Source organism: Scomber japonicus, chromosome 16, assembly GCF_027409825.1.
Source record: "Scomber japonicus isolate fScoJap1 chromosome 16, fScoJap1.pri, whole genome shotgun sequence".
Lineage (NCBI taxonomy): Eukaryota > Metazoa > Chordata > Actinopteri > Scombriformes > Scombridae > Scomber > Scomber japonicus.
Window position 1 is genome coordinate 10,030,275 of NC_070593.1, and position 12,530 is coordinate 10,042,804.

General features: G+C 37.6%; 1 protein-coding gene across 5 annotated transcripts in view; it reads right to left on the reverse strand.

Annotated features, from left to right (window-relative positions):
• Positions 1-10,851: 10,851 nt before the first annotated feature.
• The window catches only part of mta1 (metastasis associated 1), a 40,913-nt gene continuing 39,234 nt past the window's right edge, over positions 10,852-12,530 (reverse strand). For 2 of the 5 annotated variants that reach the window (XM_053336147.1, XM_053336142.1), the window contains exons 17-18: positions 12,319-12,468; positions 10,852-11,528 (exon numbers count right to left, since the gene is read on the reverse strand). In XM_053336147.1, coding sequence (XP_053192122.1) covers positions 12,359-12,468 — 110 coding nt within the window. In that variant the 3' untranslated portion in view covers positions 10,852-11,528; positions 12,319-12,358. The remainder of the gene's footprint in view (positions 11,529-12,318; positions 12,469-12,530) is intronic. The other 3 variants (XM_053336146.1, XM_053336143.1, XM_053336145.1) reach the window with 3 other exon arrangements.

Consider the following 12,530-nt stretch of genomic DNA (forward strand, 5'->3'; position numbering starts at 1 on the left):
ATTGCCCCCTGTAGAGTCTCTGCCTGATGAAATCATTTTGAATAACAGGGTTGCCCTCAAGGTTGCATTTTATCTCCTGCACTTTTTTCTATGTATATAAATAAAAAGCAGATCTGTGACAACGACTTTTGTCTTTCTAACCTTGCAGATGAAACAACAATGTTGGGTTTAAAGTTCAAGGGTAATGACGAACTAAAGAGTCCCTACATTAATCACATCACAACAATCTACTGGTGTCAAGACAGTGTTCAAAAGCTAAAAAGACCAAGAAACTCATCAACAATGGGGGTGGGCAACCAACGTGAAAGCCAATTACAATTGAAGGTCAAGCTGTAGAGATGGTGGGTAGTTGTAAATATTTAGGAATCATTTTAGACACCAACTTAAATTTTAATAAAAAAAACAATACAAAGATTGTTCCCTTTACAAAAATGAAATCGCTTTTCCGTGAGTAAAGAAGCCTGACGGTGGTTTACAGCGGTCTAGTGTAAAGCATAATTTCACATACTACATAAACATCACATACTACATACTAGTAAGGACGTTTAGGGGGCTAGGGAGCAAAGGCAAGCTTACAGAAATAGTTAAAGGACCAGTGTGTAGGATTTAGTGGCATCTAGTGGTGACATTTCAGATTGCAACAAACTGAATATCCGTCCCCCACCACTTCCAGATGTGTAAGAGAACCTACAGTGGCCACGAAACTCACAAAAAATACGAAAGGCCCTCTCTAGAGCCAGTGCTTGGTTTGTACGTTCAGGGCTACTGTAGAAACATGGCGGTTCAACATGGCTCGCTCCCTCTGTAGATATAAAAGGCTCATTCTGAGGTCACGAAAACACACCAATTCTCAATTTCAGATGATTATACACTAATTAAAACAAACTTACGAATGTTATATCCCATTTCTGCCAAGTCTGTTCCACTAAGTACGAAGCCAACAAATTCTACACACTGCATCTTTAATGGAGCCAGCAAGATTACAAAGAGCTCCCAGAGACGGTTGGTGGAGCTGTACAGCACGCAAACCAGAGAGAAGCCAAAGACGAATTTCCAAGAGTGGACAATAAAGATGTTTTACAAAAATCTTATGTTATACAGCCCTAGAGTAATCATACAATACCAATACTTGAATACAAAAAATCTGATTATATATAAGTCCCTAGTTATCTTTTAATCATCAGCACTGATTCCAAATACCCCAAAGATACCTTTGCTGAGACTACTTGGCAATTATCGCCTGACGTAAATGTCAATACTGATATATCTGTGATAAGTTAATATATATACCACAGTCTAGCTGATTCATCAGCCGAGCTGTACTTTCATTGTTAGTCATCTTATCATCCTTTAAAGCTATACTCCCTTACTTTGTTTTATTGTGGATCATTTTGTATCGCCACAGGAACGGTGCAACAGTGCAAAAATACAGTTTTTTCATTATTGTAACTGTGTTAAAAAATCTTCACACACACACACACACACACACACACACACACACACACACACACACACACACACACAGGGGAAATTTGGTTTGGGACAGTAATTTGTTTCCCACAACAATTACTATTTGTGTGCCTTTAATTACTGACTGTCCCTTTCCCAACATGCCCTATAGGCTCTGATCTGCTAAAACAAGAAGCAATAAATGGAAAACCTGCATAAGAGCATCATGCCAGGCAGTACTACCCATTTGTACTAAATACTACAATACTTCAGACCTACAGCTGAGGTGGGCTGGATGCTATTTTGTTTCTATCATGGTGTCATGTTGGGATTCCTTGCTGTGAGGGCTGTTATAAATAGGTACAAACTGTCAATACGGAGTAAAACTGAGGGAGAATATAGGCTACAGAGGCAGCAGCAGGGATTATCTCACCCCCAAATGATAGTGAACTGCAGGCCTTATATGGAATAAATCGATGAGGGATTTAGAAAATCCAACCCACAGCCCCATATAGTCTATGCAACAAAAAAAAAAGCATCCACGGATGTAACTTTGGTGACGAAATGACATCTCAGTGAACTAAATCGGGCCTGGAAACACTCTGCGGGTTGTAATAATTATGCTAGATGGCCAAAGTCATTTTATCTTGTCCCTGGGAAGTACGGGCCAGTGCGCAGGCCCGGCTGCTGGGACTCCGCTGCAGCATCCCTCACACTGAGCAGTGCGGTACGATTAGGATCCTCAAACACCACAAAACATTACACCCAAAATCAACGGAGGAGACTTAGAAACACTTTTATAGACCTTATAAAGAATCACTGACATCCACAAGAAACAATTAGACACAGGGGCTATACTGTTGGAGTCCTCTTTCTGAGCTTGCATCGCCTTATCCATATTTTAACAGGTGTAACAGCGGGACCGAGGCTAAAAAACCACACCGCATGAAGGGGAACATATCCTGATTTCAAATAAAAGCTCGGTTATTTACTTTCTGCACAAATTACAGAGCACTGCATTTGGGACATAGTTAAGGAACATGCTCGTACAGCTGCCAACTTGCAAGTAAACACTCGTTAAAGATGATCCAAACGCAATTGTCGAAGAAAAGCAGTTAAATGATGTTACAAAACCGTTAAAAATTACTTCTCAAAAAGCCTCACAAATGCATGTTATTATAAATAGTCATGCTTCCTACATCCTAACATACTGGCTTCATGTCGGCTCCGGCTAAAGGACATGAATCATCCTCAGTGCAGTTTTTTTTGTTCTTTAATTTTGTTTTTCTTTTACCTTTAAATAGTGATCTGCGGTGGCTCTGTGTGCTCACAGGCCGGTTGATTAATCGCAACCACCCGGTGAGATCGTCCAGGATGTGGCCGTCTGCTGTGCGTCTGTCCCCGGCTTCTCCTCCACGGTGTCTATGCACTCTGATGAAACTGACACATTTTCCTTCACTGCAGCGGCAGCACATGCTCAGACAGACCCACACGGTCCTTGCATCTTTTTCTAGTTAACCCTTTCTTCACCGTAGCTCAGTCAGCAGCTCAGACCTCCAAGGCTTCGCTGCTTGTTCCGGTGTTTTACTGTAAGTCGGATGCAAAGTCTACTCCTTCAGTCAGGCTGGATCTGCTACATGGCAAACAAGCTGAAAAGGAGTCAATATTTAAACAAGAGATTATCCTAAACAACAAACTACAGAGCCCTGATGAATTAGAGAATGCATGAGTCACTAACACTCAGCTAATCTTAACCCTCATTTAACATTTATGACCAAATAAAACGTGACACTATGCAGTATAAGCAGACCATTTTAACCCTTAGATGCATACGTGGGTCAAAAATGTTTTCTATTATTTCATATTCCAGCTATTCCTCAAAAAACATGTTATTGATATAATGCCATTTACATTTTTAACTTACCTTTTATATATTTTACAAAACTCTAGTTTTTGTATTACTACCCCAAGCTTCCATAGGAGGGTTAAAAATGACCCACCTATGAACCTCATTCATTTGCTATGGAATTTCATGGGAAGTTTTGGTTCTTATCAACTGTGACTGTCTGTCAGAATATATACTACAGATTATATATACATGTTAAAAAAGTGAAAAATAAAAATATTTCAAACATGAATTCATTCTTCTGTGGATCAAAATATAATACAAATGATTATTCTTAACCAAAATGACAAAAGTGGCATAAAAACACAATGATTCTAACACAGGTTATTTTTGACCCACCAACAGTGTAGGGTCCAGTCACTCGTGCATCTAAGGGTTAAAGCAATAGTGGGACTTTCTGGGAAATAGCTATCTTAGCACAATAACAGAAAAACAGGAAACCTCTGAAACACTAATTAATACCTTATATTTTGTCTGTTAAAAAACAAAGAGTGCCAATAATTATATAACGATAATCGATCATTTGTGGCTTTGTTGGTAGTTATGTACAGCAATTCTTGGCTCAGCTTTATGTTGTCTGGCTTCATACAGTATACCTACTGCAATTTTAATTGAAGTCCAATGAATCTTCTCATCTCTCAGCAAGAAAGTGAATAAGTGCATTTAACAAAATATCAAACTAGTATAATTAACAACAGTTGTACTAAATGGCAATAGGCTGGTTTAGCAGAGTAGCTATAGCTAGTTAACTACCATTTTAGCTTGTGGAATTCAGTTTGGTGCAGTTTAAAGCATTTTTAATCACATATTTACATGTATGTAATTGTAAATTAACTAATTTTATTGATTATTAAATTAAAAAAACACTATATTTATTGTTTCCCCCCATATTTCCTGAAGTCTCCAAAGGCAAAATATTTGCCTGTGTGATTTTTTGTATGCTATAAAAACTAACCTTAATCCATACATAAAAAAGCAGCATGCCAGTTAAATCAATAATTTCCTGGTTTTATGGGCAGTTATGTGCAACTATTCTTTGAGGTTTATGTTGCAAAACAAACTTGTGTAACTTAGCCTACTTGTGGATTTGTGTAATTTCTTACGCAGACTGAGTGTATGGTGTGGACCAGAGGATTATGCTTTTATTTTATCAAGCTGTACTAGAAAGCTTAGTTAAAAATGGGATCGGCGTGGTATGGCAACCTCATTGTACAACTAAAAACTAAGCTTGCTCGATCGTCTGGTACATACCGCCATGAAGGTGATGAATGATTACCAGACCCACCAGTCAATATATGCAGTCTTTTCTTAGTCAAGCTCAGAGAATAATGACCAATCCATCTCATTTAAAAGATTATGATACCGGTACCAGTCCAATACACATACCAATTGAGTACTTCAATCAATAGTGTTCCTTGGTTTTCCATATTTAAGTTTTCCACATTTTGTGCACTTGCTTTTAGCTGGCGTAACAGGCATGTAGGGTTTGTGCAGTGGTCTAATTAAGGTATATTATGGGGTGTGTGCAATGTGTATATGTGCAATATGTTTTTACCATGGGCTGAGTGCAATATTTTGTTGAGTAATTCATTGTTGTGATTGAAACTGGTGATGTTTTGTTCATATGGCGTTCATGTGCGCAGCAACTGAGTCCGACACAAATTTCCCTACGCGGACAATAATAAAGTACATCGTATCAAACAGTGATATCAACCTGCTTCCATCTTTGTGCTAAGCTAACTATCTATTAGCTCTAGCTTCATACAGTCCTACTGCAATTGTATTAAAGTCAATCTTTCATCTCTCGAAAGAAAGTGAATTAAAATCAAAACAGCCAAACTAGTCATACTAAATGGCAACAAGGCTAGCTTAGCAGAGTAACCATAGCTAGTAAACTGCCATTTTAGCTTTTGAAGCTAGTGGAAGTCACAGTTTGGTGCAGTTTAAACCATTTTAAGTCACATATCTACATGTTTTAAATTGTAAATTAATTAATTTTATTCTTTTTTTTAAAGATTTATTTTTGCCCTTTTTCTCTATACAGTAGATGGCACAGAGGCCAGCAGGAAACAGGGAGAGAGAGGGGGATGACCTGCAGTATAGGTCCCTAGCCGGATTTGAACCATGGACGCTGCAATTAACCACTCAACTACCAGGGTGCAATTTTATTCATTATTAAAGAAAAAAAACACATTGCGTATATTGTTTCCCATCTCTCTGACAGCAAAATATTTTTAGCTGTGCTATGCTATGCTATGCTATGATGAAATTCACCTCAAAACATAGGCCTATTTAATGGTCATCTTTGTCATCTTTCAACCCTTATTTTTCTCAACCACAGACGTTCTGTAAATGCTCTCTGCCTTTGTTGGGTATTCTAAACCATTTCTCAAAATGCTAAATATGGGAAGTTAAAATGAGGTGTTATTATCATTCAAAATGTAATTGTTCATATAGCTTTAATCAACATTTCTGACACGTATTGTCCAATTTTTAAAAAAAGATTAGCAACATGATGCTAAAAGTGGAAAAAATGAAACAACCATTCAAAAAGGGCTCCTATAATATCATCTCAGTTTAACACATTTCCCTTTGAAGTCTCACGTCTCATGTAAGGTATGTTCTTGCAGGTAATAATAATTTCCAAACACCAATTGTTCCTCATTCCTGTTGAGACTATTGTACTTCAGTCAAAAAGAATGGGAGTGGTTTCCTACCTTTTAGACCTTTGTAGAAACCCAGTTTAATCTCACCTTGCTTCTATTAATTAATATTTCAGGACTTTGAAGAGGTGTGAAACGTCACATATATCCAGTGACACAAGAATAGGTTACACCTACCCCAATGATAACATCTCTGTTTGTATGTGTGAGAGGTCCTGTTTGACAGGTATGAAGCAAGTTGAAAACCACATCATTAGTCATAAGTGTTCGTGGCATCATGATAATTCACTCTCAAATTATTTCAGCAAAATAAGGTCAGGTGCATAAACCCACAATTAAACAAAGACAGGTGGTTATACTTGCAGCTGGACTTCATTTTTCCATTTTATATTCTGCCAAAACTTTGTTGTGGTTTAAAGGGTGGCAACTCCCAAAACTGCTGGCTAGGACAATATTCAGTTACATCTCCAGACTTTCTGTATACAGACTCTACTCAGACATGTAGCACTGGTGTCATATGAATAACTGTTGGATTAGGTAATGATCTTTTCCAAAACAGTTTTAAAAATTACAATTTTGAGTTCATGGATCATGACATGAAAATAATGATTAGGAACCCAACAGACCTTGACAATAACTCTATAAGATGAGGATTATTCTCAACATCAGTTCCTAATTGTTTTTGCCTGACATACTCCCACAGTCCTGTCAAATGAACATCAACACCAACCACCATATCAAAAGATTTTAAACTGGATGTTATTTGACACAATTATATAAAAGTGCAATATTTTTAACAGCATTGATTGTAGGGATGTTCACCACTTTGGTCCACAGACTGAAATATCTTAACTATTTAATGGATTGGCATGAAATGTTGTACAGATATTCATGATCCCCAGAGGATGAGTCCTACTGACTTCGGTAATCCCATGACTTCTCTTCTAGAGCATCCACCTGGTGAAAATGTTCTCTTAATTCACTGAATTATTTCAACATCTACTTGATGGATTACTGGTGCAAAATTTGGTATAGACATGTATAATTCCAAGACAATATATCATAATAACTTTGGTGTTCCCCCGTCTTTTCGTCTGGAACCACAATTAGGTTGACATTTGTGGTTTTGAGTGAAATAGCCAACTATTTAATGGATTGCCATGATATCATTCTTGTTCCCTTCAGGATGAAATGTAATAACTCCTATTGTCTGTTGCCTTCATCTTGCACCATCATTTCACGTAGTGTATATATTGAAAATAAATGGGACCTCTCTCTCCTCTTTCTCTCGCCTCTCTCCCTCTCTCTCTCTCAACCCCAACCGGTCAAGGCAGATGGCCGCCCACCTAGAGTCCGGTTCCGCTAGAGGTTTCTTCCCGGTGAAGGGGAGTTTTTCCTTGCCGCTGTTGCCAAGTGCTTGCTCATGGGAGAATGTTGGGTCTCTTTAAATTAAATTAAAGAGTATAGTCTAAACCTACTTTATGTGAAAAGTGCCTTGAGATAACTTTTGTTACAATTTGGCAATATATAAAGAAAGATTGATTGAAATCGGGGATGGGGGGGATTGAGCAGTAACTATCTTTGGAGCAGTAGAGCGTGAATATTTGTTGTTGTTTTTGTTGAAAGATTTATAGCATAAGTGTAAGAGAAAATGTCTGGCATCACATGTACATCACAATAATGGAAACCACAAAATCAATTGTGTAGAGCTGTACTGATTTCTGTGATTAACTGGTGCAAAACTATTAAATTAGCCTATGGTCACTCAGTGGAGGATTTCCAATAATAATGGCCATGTGATAGAATATACAATAGTGAAAGGCACATTTGGTAAAATCATTAAACCTGATGATGCATGATAATGTAACGCCACTGACTACAATAACCGCATCCATTCTTTCTAGTTTAACATGGTCTTCTAAAGGGAAATGCCCCCATCAACAAGACACGAATGATCACTCAGTGATTTGAAAAGCATTGTAACAATATTATTTGTATGCTCCGGCCGCATCACAAAGCAGATATGATTTCAATTGGACATTAACAGGAGATACTTAAATAATTTACAGACTCCATATTCCACAGAGCCTCATGAAGATGAGACGGGTGCTCACTCAAAATCGTAATGTTAGCAATCAACATCGACTTCACAATGCAGATGAGTGGCCTAAAACAAAAAATAACAGCTTAGATCATTTATCTACAGCAGGAAAGAGAGGGGAAGCATGTGTGGAACCAGAGCTTTTTTAAAGGTTCAGTCTCGGACAGAGCTGAAGAGCACAATAACCCCAAAACTCCCAGCAACACTGGAGTGGCTTCAGAACAAAGATCTGAATAGAGCCAAACTTGAACCCAGACATCCATGAAAATCTGTTAACATGTGGGTCACAGCTCACAAATGATCTACATCCAGTCTGACACAGCTCGAGCCCATCTACAAAGAAAGACTGAGAGAAAGTGCCCAAATACAGTCAGAATAGAGCTCGTACGATTAGTCAATGGACAGAAGATTAATCTGTAACTAGTTTGAGAATTGATTAAACATTTTAATCATTCTTTAAGCAGAAATGCCATTTTCTGTTTCCAGCTTCTAAAATGCAAAGATTTGTTGCTTTTGTATGTTTTTATATAATTATAATTTGAATATTGAATATTAGGCACAACAAGAAATTTGAAGATGTCACCTTGGACTGTGGATTTTTTCACATTACAACAAGCATTTTTCACTATTATCTGACATTTTAACAGAGAAAGTAATTTGTAAATTAATTTGTAATGAAAATAATCATTAGTTGCAGCCCTAATAGTGTATGCAAAGTGTATTCAGCCACTCATGCTGCACTAAGAGAGTTCAGTTATTTTCTGTTTGAATTAAACCATTTCTCCACCTACAAACTGGGTGTAGACATTTTTAATGGCAGGCAGTTACACTGATCAATAAGGATGTGTGTACTTATGACTACAGATGGATATTAATGTAGCCTTGAAACTGAAACCCTAACCCATGGAATGCAGTCATCACTGACGTTATCCGTAACACCTGTTTTTCCTGCTATGACAAGTCTTGCTGTGTTGTGCTGTGACAGGATGTTTTGTAGCTTGCTTAAAGTCTCTCTTATGATTCAAAACTGTAAATACAATATATTAAGGCTGAATGATTTTGACTGAAATTGCAATTGCGATATGATTTGTGATATTAGAAGGAATGATCATTTATATGTAATACTTTCATTTCTCATTAGAACATATATTAAAATGGTTATGAGTGATGTGTGGGGATCTGTACCAAACAAAGATGTTTTTTTAAGTCTGTAGAACATGATTTGTAGACCTGGATATCCCTACAGCACCACAATATTTCATTTAAAATGTTACGGACACATTTTGCCTTAAACAAAAATTGCACCTCCTGCGGTTTGATAATTGCAATAGGCCATATTGTTCAGCCCTAGGGTATCTTATATATGCCATCATGCTTCACCAGCTCTTGGTTTAAAAATCCAAAATCTGAGCGATACACTTTATAGTTGTGAACAAGGACTCTATTTCTCCCTCACAACTTCCTAATCTGACAAGACTATCCACATTACAGGTGTATGGTGTTTGGCTGATTAGAGTTCTCACAGTAAAAGTGTGTTTATGCAGATCAGTTTGCTGGGATCGTGCACTGTTGTCTGCCACGGCAGCCATCAACCCTGACCAAAACACTATCAGTACAAATTAAGTTGGTTGATTCAACACTTCAACATAACTTCAAGCTTTCATAAGACAGGTGGAGTGTCAGGCTTGTAAAAACTCTCAGGAAATTTAGGGGCTTTTAGGCTCTCTGATGTGCAATGACACACTACCTTTCAGCTAAACCAAGCACACTTTAAAAGGGAAAAAAGCTTGCTTTTATTAAATTTGCAAACATATTGAAGCATGTAAATGGGGATTAAGTTGAAAGGGTTTCACCAGCAGTAGATCCAGAATGAAAGTGACAAGCTAAATATCTAACTTGATAGAGAAACTTTAAAAATTTTAAGTGTTAGATATTGGTAACACTTTCAGTCACTCAAATTAGTATTTACTGTATAAGCACTGAATAAACATTCAATAAATGGTTTAAACTATGATGCAGTTATGCACTTATAAGCAGATATAAGGAGATATTTTAAGGTGATAATTAAAGTACAGTATTTGTCAGTGAGTATAACCTCTCCTACGAAAACAGAATTTATATGATTTTGACTGTGTTCACTACCTGTTTATATACTAGCATCCACTTATGGCTACCCACAGCAGGACTTCTGATTGTTGCCAAAAACAAAAATAAATACTTACGCCTACATCTACATTACAGTGTCATAAACCATTTATTAACTGTTCATATACTGCTTATAAAATGCTAAATTGAGGGACTTAAAGTGTTATCTGTATATGGCCTCATAGTGACTGATAGAACCACTGTGGTTGATGTTTTATATCAGTCATGCAACTGAAGAGCTGAATGCCACAAAGACACTGCTGCTGATTAGCATAAAACACATTGACAAAATGACAGGACATGAAAGCAAAGCACATGTCCATGTTATTTTTAGAACTTTTCTCACAACACATTTATGTTTGTGCATTTAGTCTTTTGCTTTTCTTATACTGGTCATTTTTCAAATGAACAAAATATATGAAGCAATTTGGAAAGAAAAGCTTTTCTTTTTTTTTTTTGCATATACCCTGTTTGCATACCCATTTGAGTAGAAAAAACGGAGTGAATACCAGCTTAGAAAATGAACATTCAGTGCAATGTTTGACACCTTTCAACCTCTGTACAGACACCAAAAAGAAGAGGGAAAATCAATTATCTTTTTTTAATTACATTATCGAAGCATAGATGCATTACTTGTGAAAAAGGTAGAAAAAACAGCAAGTCTTTCTCAATAAGTTAAACCTCTCTGGCCAAAGAGCAGGGCCGGCTCACAAAACAGAAGATTCCCGTAAAGCGTTCAAATTCATTGAAACAAAGGACAAGGAGTTAACTCAAGTCGCTGAAATAAAAGTGCGTCTCCTTGTGGAATATGACTTGTTAAAAAAAACAAAACCAAAACCAAAAAAAAAACAACAAAAAAAACATAGAAGATGCAAGTGGCTTATGTTACAGTCCTTCCACCCTTTTCCACAGGGTTTTGCAAGCATTTTTCATGAAACTTCACAAGTTCCATCGTTTGATCGAAAAACAATAAGCTGAGTTATAGTTGGTAAAAAAAAATTATAATAACAATAACAATAATTACATTGACAGTAATAACGAGAAATGTAAGTAATAAACACAGTCCTGTACAGTCAGGCTCATCTTCTGATCGACCACAGCAAAACTGATCGATTATCAATTGGTCTTCAGTAATCTGACAGACCCGAACTGTCTGAATGAAGCAAGGTGGCCAATGCTGTCGTCTCTTCTCCTCTTAGCTTTCCTCAGCTGCCCTCCGCTATGGTTTACTGGAAAATGTCTTTCAGTTTCACGCCCCCTTCTGCTGTGAAAAAGACACAAGGGAAAGTCATTACAAACCTTTCTCCCGTTGTCAAACAGCAGCTAATTGTTTAGGACTATCCTTTCCTGGTTGTGCAGTCGACTGGAATACTATTTCATTAGTATCTTCTCCACACCGTAATGACAGCACAGCTATGCACCCAGTTCACAGCTAATATACACCTGATCTCTACTGGATTTTACCATCATCAGAATCAACCTTTAGGGTGCTTTCACAGATTACCTGCCCGTGCACTTCAGATTGGTTGGGCTGGTGTGAAAACTGACAATCACAATTTCAAGAAAACTCTGGTGCAGTTCATTTGAGTAAAATCAAAACAGCTGAAGCTGCCAAACCGCAGGATTATTGTGAGAGTGGATACGTTAGTTTAGCATAAATTAAATCCATCTACTGATTATAACTATCAAGAAAGTGATGTACGATCTGTTGAAGCATTATGACGCCACATTTTAGAAATGAAAGATATACAACCCAAAGTGCTGTCAGTCTCCAGAACTTGATTTACCCACAAGGAACCCATGCGGGTAAATCAAATTCTGGTACATGTGGTTCATGTAGTGCTGATGATGCAGGATGGCAGTCAGTAAAACAGTCAAATCAACTAAAATGTTTTTGTTTTGTTTTACTCATCTGGACCAAATAAACTTATTTGGTAGGTATTAAAGTATAAATAAAATCAGCTTAAAATGTTAAGAAGTCAAACATTTTTAAAACATGGCAAGCAGTCTGGGTGTTAAGACCACCCTCAGAGAGACCCAGCAGTGTGCCTCACCTCACCGGGGTTTGCAGTAGAGGTCGTTCCTGCAGAGCGCTCAGTCCAGTTCGTGTACCTCATCCGGCATGGAAACCGAGGGTCGCGCCACTTCACTCACCCGCTTGGCCATGATGTCCCACTGAGGAGTCAGGCCTTTGGATTTAGTGCCTACAAGATGAGGAAGAGCACAAGACATGTTGATTCAGGCTAGAAACCAAACACAGAAACAC